General features: G+C 40.8%; 1 protein-coding gene across 1 annotated transcript in view; it reads right to left on the reverse strand.

The window, feature by feature from the left end:
- Positions 1 to 1,668: 1,668 nt before the first annotated feature.
- The window catches only part of LOC126199447 (uncharacterized), a 105,213-nt gene continuing 89,080 nt past the window's right edge, over positions 1,669 to 17,801 (reverse strand). Inside the window, exons 7-8 of the mRNA XM_049936366.1 lie at positions 5,796 to 5,961; positions 1,669 to 1,907 (exon numbers count right to left, since the gene is read on the reverse strand). Of these exons, the coding sequence (XP_049792323.1) occupies positions 1,780 to 1,907; positions 5,796 to 5,961 (294 nt within the window). The 3' untranslated portion in view covers positions 1,669 to 1,779. The remainder of the gene's footprint in view (positions 1,908 to 5,795; positions 5,962 to 17,801) is intronic.

Genomic DNA, 17,801 nt, shown 5'->3' on the forward strand with positions numbered 1-17,801 from the left:
TGTTCAAAGAGATGAAATAATTGTGTACATGGTGGCCAGGTCTGCGCAATTCCGTGTGAGCGCACCGAAATATTATTTGACTGTTGGAGGACATGAAATGGAACTTTAATAAGGGGATATAGACACGCAAAATTTAATGAATGAGAACAAGAACGCTGTACGTTCAAAGCACATGACGTAGGGGGTAATACATAAGGGCATGGCAGTCGTGTTCAAGAGCAGTGATTTTAATATAATGTACTAAATTTTTAGTTCCAGGTAGCACTAGTAAAATAAAACGTACGTTTATTAAGATGAAAAGAAGAGACCACCAGAGAAAGGTAACAGCAGCAAATCCGAAAAAGGGGGACAGCGATAGAGAAGGTAGTACTGAGTAAGACCATGAGAAAAGGTACATAAAAATATGACTAAAAAAGCTATCAGTAATTTATACTAAACTTGCTATGTGGTTTATAATTGTCCACAGGAAACAAGCCGGAGCATGAAAAGAAGAAGAGGCCCACCTAATCATTCATTTGTGTATGTTTGTGTGTGCAGACGTGCACTTTATTGTTCACTGATATTCACGACGACATTCTCGACGAAACCAAGAGCCATGAGATCGGATGATCTTGTGATACACAACGACAGAGTAGTTTTCTCTGAACAGTGGGGTAGTTAGGGTTATATAAACATCCTACTGGCCAGTAGTTAACAGTAGTGTAACAAATAGTTAACAAGTAGTTTGCAATTATTAACATTGGGTCTGGTGATGAGTATAATGCTACGGTTGTAAGGACAACTAACGAATATGTATATTTTGTAGGCATACAGGTACAGACAGATATTTAATAATTACACATTGAGGTGTGTTCTTTTATTAGTAACATTAAATTTGTACATAAAATTTTGATCAAAATAATAATAACAAATAAGTGAGCGTCTTGGCTGATCGTACAAATAGAACAATAATAAATGTAAAAGGTAAATGACCTCACTAGTGGATACATCTTAAAATTTTATGTTTCATAAATGTCAATGATTTTGTGTTATGTATTGTATAGTATTGGTTGTAAATCGAAACTAACTGTGGGCATTACTGGGCACAGGATTCACAAACAAAACTTTGTGAGACACACTGGAAGCAACAACGCGAGGTGAGGATGGAATGGACCGGAAGCAAGGGACGCTGTCACTCACAATCAGATATTGATTTCTCAGATCTGCAAAGATGTGCATATCGAACACACAGCCGTTAATGTGATAATATGCTTTATTCAATGAATTAGGAAGCACGATTTTTACATTTTTCCGATGCTTCAAGTAGCTGTTATTAAATGGTAAGTACGTATGGAAAAATGTGATTGTACACATCTAATATGTTTCTTTGATATCAGTTTACAATTAAGCTGTATGAATCTCAAAAATTGAACCATTATTCTGTTGAAGTGGATGCTGAAGCTCGCCAGACACTATTTTTTATTTGTATTAAAAAGGGATCGATAGTACTCCCAAAAAATTTGAACAGTAACAGTACAAAGAAATAAAATACTTTATTCTTTAGGTATGTACAGAGACAGGTATACTTTTATGTCTTCCACTAGAAAGAATTTTTGCGAGAAATAGCCTACATAAAAGTTTTAGTTACAAAACTGTTCTTTCACCACACTTTTTAAGCCACGACTTGACCTGAAAGAAACAATGACTATGATGTATTCAACCATATTTTTCAGATGTTATTCACATTAGGTTTTTCTGTAACACTCCTCTCAGTTTGTTAGTTTATTATTATTATTATTATTATTCATCCACATCCTTTGTAGCCAGTTCTCTCAGGATCCTCTTAAACGTTTTTCCTGTGGCCGTCCTTGGCAGTTTGTCCAAGAAGATAACTCCTCCGCGGAGCTTTTTGTGATCAGAAACTTCCTCTGTAACACGTGTAATAGACACATTACTCTCTGTAGATAATTTTTTTTAATTTTAACTTAAAGTTCTTATTACTGTGAAATGTCTCCATTCTTTTTAATACTTCTGCTGTCCAATGTGTATGTAACACTGTATTTCGAAAGATTAAATACCGAATACCGCAGAGGGGATGGCAAGAAAGACTCTACTGCGAACCATTTCCAAGATTTTTGGCGGGATAAATTTCGACCACATTGCTGCATTGTTGGAACAATCTGTTCGCCAGGAGAAGACCCTGTATGAAAACTGATTCATGTAAGTTATCAACTGTAATAGGATCAACAGCAGTAAAAAGAAAAGACACATGGTACTGGACGAAATTTTTCTGAAAATCAAATGTAACATTACAGTTTCCCATCAAAGAAAGAAGAAATATCGGTAAACCACAGTAGCAATTGTCGTCCTAGATTGAGCATTCGATAGAGTAAAGTCTGTGAAAAAGAAAAGGAAGGCTGTTGAGGTTCTGTTACCACCGTTGGGATACAGAGTTCCAAAGCGACAATGTTTCACTAGCAGTGGAGTCAATACCCAGATGAGAATTTTCCACTAGTGATGCAATTCTGAATTGATTAATGAGGCCTGTGCCAACTGTGCAAATGAATGCCTCTGTCAAAAAGAGTATTAGTAAAAGAAGTCCGTCCGAACAGGCTTCTGAATGCCCAACGGCACCGACCGACCGCCGTGTCATCCTCAGTAATAAGCGTCAATGGATGGGGACATGGTGGTGGGGGGTGGGGGAATGGTGCATGCGGTCAGAAACTGGCTCTCCCAGCTGTTGTCAGTTGTCGTGAACGGAGGCGCTACTTCTTAGTCAATTTGCTCATCAGTTAGCCTCACAAGGGCTGAGTACACACCGCTTGCCAACAGCGCTCGGCAAAATCAGACGGTCACCCATAGAAGTGCTACCTAAGCCCGACAGCGTTTAACTTCGGTGATCTGACGGAAACCGCTCTTACCACTGCGGCTAGGCTGTTGACAATTATTAGTAAATGGAAGGTAAAAAATATGCCAACACTCCAGTCCTTCCAAGAAGGATCACGAAACACCACCAATGGTTGTTCAGCGGCTATCTATTTGACGCTACTTGGGCGACTTGTACGTTTCTTGTAACGAGAGGAAATGATGACAAAATCACCAACAGACAGTCCACAAGAGCAGAAAATCTCCGACATGGCCAGAAATCGAATCCGGAACCATGCGGCCCAGAGTCAGCTACGCTAACCACTATACAACAATATGTGCCCTCTGACCCCCACCCATCTTCCCTTGTCCTGCAGACGGCACTCTCTACTAGACTTCCCTCCCGGAGAAAACATTTGAGTAGAATTTCTTTAGGCAGCTGAAATGGCACCGAGCTTTACTATGACGAGCGGTTTTATGCAACAATGATATTATGGACACTAACGGACAATATCTGTAGGTCGTTTACTGTGGAATCACGAGTTGGGATGTTGGAAGGCTTTGCGAAACTGTGTGGAAGACAACTACCAGAGTAGGAATGCGACACTATTTCAGAACGAAGTTTGGAAACCCCCTTTCAGTTAACGCACGCATCAGAAGGGGAGAAAGCAGCTGAGGTCAGTGACCACGAAACGAAGTGGCCTGCAAAAGTTCCCGTCATCCTACCGAGAAAAGAGCCACAAATGTGTTTCGCTGACAGTGCAGTAAATTACCCGGCAATAAAAACGCTGCCGACATGGCGTCCTACGTGCGTTGAATGAAGAAGATAGTTGCTTCCTGATGGGTCCAGTGGCAACGATCAAATCTGGGTATAAATAAGTAGTCTGCTTATAACAGGGAAGGGCAGTCCACAGTTGGTGGTGAAATATTAATGATAATAATACAGTAACAGTAGCGACAATAGTAACACTAGGGATAATGGCTCTTGCGGAGTTAGTAGAAGTTGCATAATTGTGACGGTAATAGCAGCAAGGAAGTAACTTGTAATTCTAGTACTTGAAAATGGAATAGCTGACAGGAAGAAAAATGAGAATATATATATATATATATATATATATATATATATATATATATATATATATATATAATGTGATAGATTGTCTTGTGAAATAAAATTTATTGTATCCTTACACTGTACAAGTAATTTAGTTTAGGACTTACAAACCGAGGCGTCAAATCAAGTACTCCATAAATATAAGAAACCAAAATTATTCGTGGCATAAAGATTACAGTGACGACAGAATTCAGTTACTGACTTAGTGAAAGTGTCACATTATGATGCCTGTTGTAGTTTTTTCCATTATTTTTTCCGTTTCAGTTAGGCATGATCCTTTACTGACCACTGGTTTTGTAGTTTCACCTTATTATTACGCACAGAATGTTACCAAAGAAGTATCTATCGTAGTGGATTAACGAAGCTCTGTCCTGTTAGTGGGCCATGTGCAGGGGCGTGGAAAGGTCAGCATGAATCACACGAGTACTGCACCGATCGGGCAATGTCGTCTCTCTGTCTTTGAGTGATTAGTGTCTTCTAGTCCTCCTGTGACGTGTTTGCCGGCGTAAGAAATATTAGTAGATTCATCGTAATTTATTGCAGTTGATGGAGGTGCGGGTTTTGCATATTTTCTGACTGACAAAGAGAGGTCCCTAGCGGTGGGATTGACTTTTTAAACCATCTGTACGGTTATTTAGGTTACGATCTCAGGTATCACACGCTACAGCCATTCACCCTGGTGGTCCCTCGTTTGTGAGTAATTTAGGGGAAAAATTTGCGAATTTTGTGTGAAACTCAAAGTCATTGAAAAAGATCTGTTATATGGCTTGGTTGGATGGTGTAACTGTTTAGATAATACCTTCACTTGCAGCAAATTTTGGCTTCGAATCTCGTCAGATCCAGCAATTTTTTTTTTATTTTTGTTCTTACATCTTTATCTAAATGATTTCCATGATCACTTTTATTCAGTTAATTGATTTATATGCAACTTGTTATTTCCGTTCCTTCGTCACATAGTTTTAATCATAATATCAACTTCTTCATTTTCTCTCATTTTTCTTCCTGCCATTCTTTCCCCACTTGAAATCTTTGTTCATGAGTTTTAAATTAATTTTATGTATTAATTTCAATTTAATTCCCTTTGTTTCATCACCCTGTTTTTTCATACACATTATTACCTTCATTGTACCTATTTCTCATTTTGCTCGAATTTCGTTTTACTGATAAACTCTTATTTCATTTAAATCTTCATCTGCGTTATTTCATCGATAGTGCAATAATTACTTAGCTTGTGTTTTAAATGTTTGAAACGATTACCGTGGAAAAAAGAATCGCACATCTGGTAACGAAACATACATTTTCACACCATTTCACCATCAATATAAATATATTATCGCGTCTTTTGTTTTTTAATTTATAAATCGGAATTTTTAATTAATTTAATATTATAATAAATAGATATAATTAAATTTATATTCACAAAAATTCCGACTGGAAAAAGAATGATATAAAAGATAAATTAAGCAAATGAAAAAATTCACACGGTGATTAAGATTATCTGAGAAAGGAATAGAAATATAAAATACGTGTCACTTACGACTTTTTTAATGGTACTGGCCACCACGTAAAATTCTGAAATTTTTTCACCAATTACTCGCAAATGAGGGCCTACCAGGTCGAATGGCTGCAGGGTGTGATATCAGTGATCTTAACCCATATCACCGCATATTTGGTTTCCAAAACTCGCCCCCACCGCTTGTGAGTGATGAATGGAGATGAAATGACTGTCTTAGTAGCTGTTTAACAGAAGTAGATGACTGCACATTAAGAAACTACTTGTAAATAAAAGACAGCCATCATGTGTAAGTATACAGGTTAAGAAAATAACGCTACTCACTGCTGACGAAACTGACGAGTTCTTCGGCAGAGACGTCCACGCCGGGCTTGACGACGACGTACGCTCGGGGCAGCTCCGTAGTCTCAGGGTTGGGAATCCCCACGACGGCAGCCTCCAGCACCGCCGGGTGCTTCAGCAGGGTTGCCTCGAGATGCGCAGATGGCACCTGCCGTAACAAACAGGTGTAGGTTAGCAGAAACTGTTGTTTACATATTTTGTTCTGCACTGCAGCCTAATGTTAGTTATCCTCTGTCGTTCTAACTTCAATAGAAAGATGTGATCTCTTTTGTAAGTGGTTCATTTTTCATAACCTTCTCCACATCGTTTATATATCTAATTGGATACCAATGCAAATGAAAGATCTATTTCTGCAGCTAATTTCGGTATGTGACTACAGTCTGATTGGCAAAGGCATTTTCCTTCACTACAGTGCAGTGTGCTACATTATATTTCTGACTGCCAGTCGATATTCGTTGACCAGAAGTAAAAAAATTCTGTCGTAACAATGACAACACTATGTAAAAAACGACGTATACAAAATCTTAGAGTGTTTAAAGGAAATAAAAACATATACTTTCTTTCTGGGACAAAAATGTCGGTTCCCGGGTTCGATTCCCAGCGGGGTCAGGGATTTTCTCTGCCTCGTGATGGCTGGGTGTTGTGTGATGTCCTTAGGTTAGTTAGGTTTAAATAGTTCTAAGTTCTAGGGGACTGCTGACCATAGATGTTAAGTCCCATATTGCTCAGAGCCATTTGAACCATTTGAACAAAAATGTCGCAGTTGCACCGTGTGCCCGCTATCGGCACTCGAATCATATGACGCAGGAAATCCTTTACGCCAACGTTTGCAGTGTTTTTGAACAGCTTCCCATGCAGCACGTCCTCGTGATGCATAAACAAATACATTATTATTGTTTTATATGAAATTTTCTACCAGTTTTTACGTCTTATTCATGGTTGATTATGCCGTAACTCCTTACGGGGCCGCATCACATTTTTGCCGTGGATCTCACAGAACATTTAGAAAATTTTGGAAATTTGTGGTAAGTTAATGGGGGACCAAACTGCTGAGGTCATCGGTCCCTAGGCTCACACAATACTTAATCTAACTTGAACTAACTTACACTAAGGACAACACACACACCCATGCTCGAGGGAGGACTTGAGCCTCTAACGGGGGGATCCGCACGTACCGTGGCAAAGCGCCCAGACCACGCGGCTACCCCGCGCGGCAGAACATTTAGACAATGTTTTCCCCAGTTGTTGAATATTCGGAGAGACGGTCCAGTAGTGTGGACATCGCGTAATCTTGATTGGCGTACAATACACCGGAAGAACTGGTTGCCCGTTTGCCTGAAGATGCCCTCGTTATTTGTGAAAAATCTGGTTGTTTTGAGCACATTAGACATCATAAGTAAGCAGATGCGAGTTGTACATTATTATTGAGGATCATCTCCAGAACAACTTCATTACACGGTAGTTTGACCACCGCTTCTGAACATCACTAGCGTCAAAACCTTCATGGATCTTTCTTCCCATAAGGAAGTATCGTGTGATATTTTCTGAACAATCTAAAATTCCTATGCATAGTTTTTTTACGTCCAGACAGATTTATTGGCTGACAATACCCAAGGATAAGAGAATATTGTCCAGTATTTGATGAACGCATCCAAATATTTATGATCAAGTGTTTATGTAAGCAAGAAACTAACAACTGTTACCTTCAGGTCTAATAGGTGACTGGGAAATGGCAGTCCGTCTCGTAAGATGTCGACGTTATCTGACACCGGTAATTCCACCCACTTCGTAACCTCGATGGAGACAATATTAAATGAATTATTGAGGTAAATATAAATATTCTAAGATTAATGCTGAGTTTGAAGCCAGAAAGTAAACTGAACATAAGAAAAAGGAAAAAATCTGCAGAATAGACAGAAGAAGAAATTGAGTTCTGGGAGAGAAACTAATCCATGATCAAACCTGCAGCGGCTAATGATATTACCATCTTGTAGAGTGGCGAGACTGATAGATTCATTGAGGCCTGCATAAAATACGGTCTTGTCTGTCATTAGCAGAAGTAATTGATAATATTCTGAAACGTGTAAGTGAAATAGAAGTAGAGACAGTCATTACAGTGGAATTTTGTAGCAGATAGTAGGAAGGCGGAGTGCCATGAGAAACGTAGGACAATAAATTACTTAATAATTGCACAAGGGTTCATAATTAACATCATTATCCACTAAATATTCACTTCTAGGCAAAGGCCACGATCATCAAGCGTTAGACAAAGTTATAATGTTACGAGAAGTAGCAGAAATGAGAACAACAAGAAACAGGACAGTGCATCACGAAGTAGGTTAACTTAAGAAATTCTGCTACCTAGGCAGAAAAATAACCCATGACGTACGGAGCAAGGAGGATATAAAAAGCAGACTAGCACCGGCAAAAATGGCATTCCTGACCAAGAGAAGTCTGCTAGTATCAAACATAGGTATTAATTTGAGGAAGTAATTTCTGAGAGGGTATGTTTGGAACACAGCATCGTATGGCAGTGGGACATGGACTATGAGAAAACGGAACAGAAGAAAATTAAAGCCTTTTAGATGTGGTGCTATAGAAGAATATTGAAAGTTAGATGGACTGATAAGCAAGGAATGATGAGGTTCTCCGTAGAGTCGACGAGGAAACAAACATACGGAAAACACTGACGGGAGAGGACGGAATGGTAGAACATCCGTCATCCTGTACTTACATAATCCCCAAGCTAATGAAATTAAAAGAGTAAATAGAAACCAACCGATAAATATAGTGAACAGGTGGAAGTGGACTTAGCTTGTAGTAGTTATTCGGAGATGAAGAGACTTGCATGAGAAAGGTTAGATTGGAGAGCTGCATCAAACTTACCTTCGGGGTGCAGACCTCCGCTATTGCAACAACAACGACAACAACAGTGTCTTGTATCTCACTTTCTTCAAAGACACAATGCACTTTTCTAGGACCTTTTCATCAAAACCAAGTCTTCCATTCACATTCCCTAATAAAGACGGTACCTTCCAAAAATCCAAACACAAAGATGCGATTTCTCAGGCGGTCGTATCTCAGGTTCTATTGACCACAGAGGTAAGGGATCAAATGATTTGGATAGCCCTTGGCCTAGTTACCATTTGTATACCTACGGGCATGCTGCACTATCCTACAGTGCATGTTCATAATTTAAACATTACGCATTTCCTCTGATTCAGGCAAATTGAGCAAATCCGTTGTTGCTTTCCGACTTAGGCGGCTTATAAAATCACCATTTTTCATGGGCAGTCCATGAGAAAACAAAAAAAAAAAAAAAAAAAAAAAATGGTTCTTGGATACCAAAAGTACCAAAGTACCGATTGTGAGGATGGCCACTTCTATAATTTCTATCCATGGAAACTCGTCGAAATTCTTGCCATGTGTTTTAGGCTGATGTTCTCGAGGAACTTCGAGGTTCAAAGTTGCCGTACTTATCCAGAAAATCGCGAGAACCGGTTTTCAGCCGTTGTTGCAGGGCACACCGCATTATCTAAATAACTAAGCACTGACAATGGCTCAAATTTTAAGTATACATGCTTTAGACATTTGTCTAGAAGATCCATTTTCCAGGTTTGGAAAATATTCATTCGTTATCAAGATGCAGCCGAAACAGTATGATTAATGGATACCAAACTCAACAGTTATAGCGATGCCTACTTCTGTAATTTCTATTCATTGCATATAATCGAAATTCTACCATTTGTTCTGAAGACTACTTTCTCTGGGAACGCTGAAACGTTTTCCGATATCACTGTCCGCTACAGAGATCCAGAAGTCCAAATTTATCTTACTTACGAAGGTAAAATATGCATATACCATCCAGTCGGAGCCGTAAATGTGGTTTTAACTGAAGTACTGAACACATGGCAGGGGTTCTGGGGACAGTGCAGGGCTCTAAGATCACCAAACTAATTCGCAGTCGCCATTGTACCACCAATAAAACTATGTGATGCGCTGCCGCTGTATGATGGCTGTTTCGCGCCTATACAGGCTGTCTTGATCTGGAAATTGTTCAGTGGTGCCACCTGGCGTCCTAAACACCTTACAAAAAATTATTTTGTCATATGAAATTCTTTTTACTTGCAAACTGAACACCGCATTTTTGGTACCTATGGGTTAGCCTAAAAATGTTGTACATTTTAATATAATGTAATTTAAAGTAAACTTGCCTTACATGGGTATCGATTTTTTATTAATCTCATAGTATGAGTACTTATTTATTGTTCATATTTGCAAAATATGTAAATACATCTAAGTACATAAATAAACTATCAAAGCTTTACTGATCTACAGAATTCGTTTTATGTAAGAAACACACTCTGCTGTAACAGGAGAAAGAAATGAACCAGCTGCGTAATGGTACTGTAGCAGCCCAAAAAGGCTAATATGCTCATCTTTAAAAGATTCTGACAGGAGAGTGGGGAACAAGCTGCCTCAATCCTCATTTCGCCTTCGTCACCAAAAACTGTGGCATGTGACCATATTCTCGGTATTTTGTGCTGAAAGAGAGTAACAGAGAGACAACGACGATAGAAAAGAGAGAAAACAGAGATATTGTGTGTGTGTGTGAGAGAGAGAGAGGAGACAATGATTGTGAGAGAGACAATGTGGCAGTCAAGGAGAAAGAGCGATGGATGAGGACAATATCAGTGAGGACGAAAGAGCAGGAAAGAGGGAAAAGGAAGAGCGAATGAAAAGGATGAAGAGAGAGACAGGTGGGGGGGGGGGGGAGGTGGAGGAGAGAGGAGAAAGAGTCAATGGAAGAAAAAGGAGACAGTGGAAGGGAGACATATATAGACAGTGGCAGCGAGGCTTTTGGAAGTGTATATCGAAAGGATAGATAATGGTAAATGGAGGTGGTGTACCTGTCGCAGAAGACAAGGAACTTAAATTCACCGAGATAGAAAGTGAAGCTCATACGAGATTGTTTGGGCAAGACTCAGGGGTGGGCATTAAATGGTAATTGGAGCACTCTGTCCCTCACCAGACCCATCTCCTGATGTAACTGGAGACTCCAGAGGAAACCTCAGTTCGCTTGTACGTAAGTTCCACAATTATGCTGTAGTCATTGTTGGAGACTTTTCTAATCAACAATAAACTGAGAGCCGGCCGAAGTGGCCGTGCGGTTCTAGGCGCTGCAGTCTGGAACCGCGAGACCGCTACGGTCGCAGGTTCGAATCCTGCTTCGGGCATGGATGTGTGTGGTGTCCTTAGGTTAGTTAGGTTTAACTAGTTCTAAGTTCTAGGGGACTAATGACCTCAGAAGTTGAGTCCCATAGCGCTCAGAGCGATTTGAACCATTTTGAATAAACTGAGAAATTACAGTTTTGTTAGTGGTTGGCGTCACTCTGTGAAACATTATTTAATATCTTCTCTAAAAACTACCTAGAACAGATAGTTCGGAACCCCACTCGTGATGGGAATATATTGGATCTAGTGACAACAAATAGACCTGACTTCTTTGAGGATATCGCATCGAAACTGGTATCAGTAACAATGACGCAGTAGTGGCAACAGTGATTACAATAGGGCAGTTAAAACAAGTAGAAAGCTACGAGGGCTATCCACAAAGTACATTACGTTTTGGAATTAAAAATAAATAAAGTATTGGAATTTTTTTTATTATATACAGATGAAAGCCACACTTAAATACTACTTTTCTACATAGTTGCCATTTAAATTAAGGCACTTATCGTAGCGATGGACGAGCTTGGAAATTCCTTCGTCGTAAAATTCGGCCGCCTGCGCCTTCAACCACGTGGTTACCTCTTCTTGAAGCTGTGCGTCGTCATCAAAACGATGCATAGTCAACCACTTCTTCATTGCTGGGAATAAGTGGAAGTCGCTCGGTGCCAGGTCGGGACTGTACGGCGGATGAGGAAACAACTCCCACTTAAAAGATTCGAGAACTTCACGAGTGGCATTTGCCGTGTGGGCCCGGGCGTTGTCGTGAATCAGCAAGATCTTTGAGCCCAACTTTCCCCTGCGCTTGTTTTGTATTGCTCTTCTGAGGTTGTGCAGAGTTTATCAATACCTTTGAGAGTTTATTGTAGTGCCTCTTTCCAGAAAATCCACAAAAATCACACCTTTTCTGTCCCAAAAGAAGAGGTAACCACGTGGTTGAAGGCGCAGGCGGCCGAATTTTACGACGAAGGAATTTCCAAGCTCGTCCATCGCTACGATAAGTGCCTTAATTTAAATGGCAACTATGTAGAAAAGTAGTATTTAAGTGTGGCTTTCATCTGTATATAATAAAAAAAATTCCAATATTTTATTTATTTTTAATTCCAAAACGTAATGTACTTTGTGGATAGCCCTCGTATATACGTTCTGTAAAAAAGATAAAAAAGATATAGTGTCTTATCTAAAAGAGGAACTTCATCTCTCAGCAGAAGACAGGAGGATGTAGAGTAACCATAACTCAAGTTTAGAAGAATACTTGACAATGTACCAGATACGTATGTACACAGAATAACAGTTAATAATGAGAGGGACCCTCCATAGTAAACAGTCACCGTAGAGAAACTTCTAAAGATATAGAGACTACTGCATAATAAGAAAAAAACAAAGCACAGGACTACAAATAGAGAGATGCCGAATGAAACGCATTTGCTGTCATGAAAGCAATGCATGAAGCTTTCACTGATTACTGTAGCAGAATGTTGTGAAATTATCTTTCACAAAACCCAGAGAAGTTCTGGTTGTAAGTAAAATCTGTTAGTGTAACTGACGTTAGTGTCCATCCACTCGCGAATGAGATAATAACTGAGACTGAGGGTAGAAAAGTAAAAATCTAAATGCTCAACCCCGTTTTGAAACGTTCCTTTACAAAGGAAAACCCGAAAGAATTGCCCCAATGTAATCCTCGTACCACTGAAAGACGAGTGAAGTCAGTGTTAGTGTGAATGGAGTTGAGAAACAACTGAAATCGTTAAAAGTGAACAAAGATCCAGGGCGCGATGTAATCCCTATGAGATCTTATGTTGAATTTGTTGCTGAGTTAGCCCCTGTGTTAATTATAATCTATTGTAGACCACTCAAACAAAAAACCGCGTCCAGAAGTTGAAGAGAGGGCGAGCTATAATCGTTTACAAGAAGGATCCACAAAACTACAGTCCAATGTCCCTGATATCGATTTTTGAAGAATCTTAGAACGTTTCCTGAGCTCAAATATAAAGAGAGGTATCCAACAAAATTACGCCCTCCAGGGCAACCTGCACGGATTCCCTACAGATAAGTGTGTGTGTGTGTGTTTTCGCTTTAATCGTTCTCGTCGTATTTTTAATTTACCTGTCTTAAATATGGAGACACCATCCTACATTTTAGCGACTCATTGAGGTTTACTGCCGGCCAGAGTGGCCGAGCGGTTCTAGGCGCTACCGTCTGGAACCGCGCGACCGCTGCGGTCGCAGGTTCGAATCCTGCCTCGGGCATCTATGTGTGTGATGTCCTTAGGTTAGTTAGGTTTAAGTAGTTCTAGGGGACTGATGACCTCAGAAGTTAAGTCCCATAGTGCTCAGAGCCATTTGAACCTTTTTTTTTTTTTTTTTTGAGGTTTATGGGCCACAGTTTTTACTCCAGACTGTCGTGGTTATCACATCTTAGAGACCTGAAAGCCAGAACCCTGAAGGCACTGAATATCTTAGAGTGCCTTAGCCACAGGTCTTGGGGAGCAGACAGGACTCGTCTCCTCCAGTTTTATACGGCCTTCGCGCGCTCGCAGCTGGGTTATGGGTGGACGGCGTATGGGTCAGCGAGGCCATTGCCATGTCACTGTCTGCGCGGCCCCTCTCGCCGGAGGTTCGAGACTTCCCTCGGGCATGGGCGTGCGTGTTGCTCTTAGCGAAAGTTAGTTTAAGTAGTGTGTAAGTTTAGGGACCGACGACCTAAGCAGTTTGGTTCCCCAGAAATTCACACACATTTGAACATTTTTGAGCGAGGTCCTCTTATTTGCAGATCATTGACGCTGTGTGCCTTGAGGGGATCCGGCTGGCCACTGGCGCTTGTCAGGCCACCCCTAGTCCCAGACTCTGTGCTGTGGCGGCGGAACCGCTACTTAGCATCTGACGCCAGCCCCTCATGGTGCACCACGCGTGTAAGTTCCTTGCAAATCCTACTTCATCTGCACACCATACTGTTGCTCGTCCGCCTCTGTAGGCCTTTCTTCCAACCGTCCAAAAGCCACAATGCCATCTGGGATACGCGAGCAGCGTCTCCTGGAGTCACTTGGTGTGGAGCCAGTACAGCCCCAAATGCAGGGTTTTAACCGTCTGCCACCCTGATTACTGGAGAGGCCCACAGTGATTTTAGATTTGGTGCGGAACAGGAGAGATAGAACTACTACTTCCGTTTTTAAATGCGATATTTTATGACATTTTATCTGAGCATCACGACTATGTCGCTGATTTTACGAATGGGTTGAGACATGGGGATTCTATTTGTTGCTCTGTTGCTTCACGGATCGTATCCTGAAGGTCCGACTGCCTCTAGCCCTTACTGTTTTTGGTGAAGAACTGTATGCAATCTTGCGGGCAGTGGAGCACATTAGACTTTCTTCAAGTGATAAATTTCTTGTCTGTTCCGATTCTCTGAATGTCCTTCTCTCTCTGAAACGTTTGGACCCAGCAGATAAAGTAGTCCAGACTATCCAGGACAGCCTCTTCTGCCTACAACGGCTGGGGAAGGAGGTGTCTGTCTGCTGGGAACCAGGGCACTTGGGAATTGTGGGAAGGAAGTGGCGGATCTAGCAGCAAAGGAGGCGTGCCTTGATCCTCAGGTATTTCAGTGTGCCATCCCCCTGCGTGCTATGACCTCGCTGTTGAGCTCGTCTGTGGGTGGATGAGTGGCTGGAAGTAACCGACAACAAGATCCGTGGAGTAAAGCTCACAACTCGGCCTTGGTGTACCTCCTTCCAGCCAAGTCGGCGAGGCAAGGTCCTCCTCGCACGCCTTCGCATAGGCCACAGCCCTATGACGCATGGCTTTTTGCTCCGGCGACAGGACGCTCCAGTGTGCGCCACATTTTATTAGACTGCATTTTATTTTCCGACAAGCGGGACGCAGCTGATTTGCCGACGGATCTGCGATCTATTCTAGATAATGATCAAACGAAAGTGGTGCGAGTTTTAAAGTTTTGTGAATTGTTCAACGTTTTTATTAAGAATTTATGGTTCTAATATGTTCACTGGGTGATTTGTTCGCCCATATATTAAGTAAGTGGCCAGCCACTGACATTTTTCTATTCCTTCCTTTAGATTCTTTGTCGTTTTACTTGTGTTTTAATCTCCTGTATAGAATCTTTTATTCTTTCCTGTTGTCCAACAAGTATAGTCACATTTTATTATCTTTCTCCACATTCGTTACTTTTAATATGAATAAGGGTGCTGATAACGTCACCGTTGAGGGCCCGTAAGCACCAAACGCACACACACACACACACACACACACACGCACGTACACGCACGCACACACACACACACACACAATCGCGCGCCCGCGCGCGCACGCACGCACACGCACACGCACACGCACGCACACACACACACACACACACACACACACACACACACACACACACACACGCGCACTGCACAGATTCCGAAAACATCGATTATGTAAAACCCAACTCACACTTTTTTTACATGAAATACTGAAAGCTTTGGACCAAGGCAGTCAAGTAGATGCAGTATTTCTTAATTTTCGAGAGGCACTTGACTCAGTACCACATCTACGCTTATTGTAAGAAGCACGATGGTGTTGGGTATCAAGCGGCTGGACTGAGGATTTTATGGTACAGAAGACGCAGCATGTTACCTTGGATGAAGAGTCATCGTCAGACGTAGGGTTAACTTAGTGTTTGCCTCAGTGTGGTGTGTTGGAACCCTTGCTGTTCATGGTGTATATTAATATCCCTGCAGAAAATGCGAATAGTAACTTCGGACTTCCGCAGAAGTTACATAAATCTACAATAAGCTCTTGATAAAGTTTCGAAGTGGTGCAAAGTTTGGCAACTCACTTTAAATGTTCAGAAATGTGAAACTGTGCACTTCACAAAACGAAAAAACGTAGTATCCAGTGACTATAATATCAGTGAATCACAGTTGGAATCGCTCAACTGACTTTGTAAGGACTAAAATATCTTCAACATTTCGCGGCCCTGTCAGCAACTGTGTGAATATTAATTTTAATTTCAATAATTAACATCCTCAGTTCCACCGTTTACCTAGAATTTACCAAGGTTTCAGTCAGGATAACCCAATCTTCTTCAAAATAATGGTAACTACTGTTTTTCCTTAGTGGACTTCGTCTAGCTAAAACTACGAATCCATAAATCATCGTCTGTAAAACTGATCTGGGATTGCCTCGGCCCCACTTCGCGACCGCGATGCGGCAGCCACGAGTGCTGTACTGGAACTGACCGTGGCGTCATGAGGCCCGCCTAGGCGCACACAATACCTTGCGCCTGCGTACAAACTGTATGATAGTTACTTACTGGGACAAGACGTGAACTGAACTCCTGACCTTGAATTTACTAGTAAAGTGAAATAAAAGGTATAGCTGAGGAAAAGGGCGTATATGTTAACCTGTGCAGAACGTACTTACATCGACTGTCTTAACATTTATGAAGTATTCATTGGTCATGATTTGAGGAAGACGTCATGTGCTTACAAGGTATGGCCTATCTAGGAAAATTTATGTGCTTAAGAACGAAGTTTATCACCTAAAACGAACTTAGGAGTGGGAAGGATAATATAAAGCCAACATCGTCATTATTACGACTTGGTCTAGAAAGTTTTAAGAGGTAATTGTTAAGCACTTGCTTAGCTGTGGTTACAACGCATGAACATCCTACTGACGTAGCACACAAATGGTCACGATTAAACATATGAACAAGTTGAAAGGTGGCTACACTGAGCCACAGCGCCAGATATCGCGCTAGAGAGTATTGTTCCGCCGCCTCCACTGGCAGTGATTATTGAGAACTCGTAGTGGGCAGTGCTTTGGGAGAACTCGTGGTAGTCAGTGCTGAGATGTCGTAGTGAGGAGTGTTTGTTGAGATGAGCTAGTAGGCAGTGCTTGCTGAGATGTGATACTGAAAAGTTCTTGTTGAGATGTGATAGTAGCGAGTCGGTGTGGAGAGATTGTAGTGTCTACAGTGTTTTTCATCAATATAAATTAAGGTAACAAACTACTTTTCTCTTCTTTCTCATTATTTCAATGTCCTGAATAATGCGTCATTACAGGTTCAGTCAACAAAGCATCTGGCTTGTGTTCTTGTATTAGAGTGTAATTCTGGTTTTCTTGAGTAATTATGGTATTTCTATTTTCTTTAATTAATTCAGTATAAATGATATTTAAAATTTCTTGTGTTGTTGAAGAAGAACCGTGCCAGATGCGTACGTTGAGTCATACTTCCACACACAGAACAGTTACACTTGTGATTTGGTTTCGTAGGTTTTATAGTTGCTGGGGACTTAATTAATTGTGTTAATGAAAATTTCCATTTCATTCTTTGTTGTTGTTCTTTGCAGTCAGATAGCGTAATAATACTAGTCAGGGCCAACCGTCACGAGACTTCGTAACCGAACAGACAGCTACTGAATCAAAAAATTAAAATTATTTGCATTTCATTATAATTAAGCCCCCATGCACGTGGCGACCGCTGCTTCGGATCGTCCCTTGGAATCTTCTGATTGTAAAAATAGTAGACAGTAGTATTGTTGTAGTAATTTGTAGTTTAGCAATTGTAGTCTATTTTGCATGTGTAGATTTGGTAAGTGTCATTCTTCTAATGGTATTTTTTTTTTTTTTTGCAAAATTTCATTTCTGTTGTCTTGTCTATGGGTTTGACAATTAGTGCAATTATTTCAATTGTTCGATTAATCGTGTTTGAGGGAAACATTTCGTGTGAATGGTATTGTTGGAGATAAAGTGTCATTGTGTG

This window comes from Schistocerca nitens, chromosome 8 (assembly GCF_023898315.1).
Source record: "Schistocerca nitens isolate TAMUIC-IGC-003100 chromosome 8, iqSchNite1.1, whole genome shotgun sequence".
NCBI classification, from domain to species: domain Eukaryota; kingdom Metazoa; phylum Arthropoda; class Insecta; order Orthoptera; family Acrididae; genus Schistocerca; species Schistocerca nitens.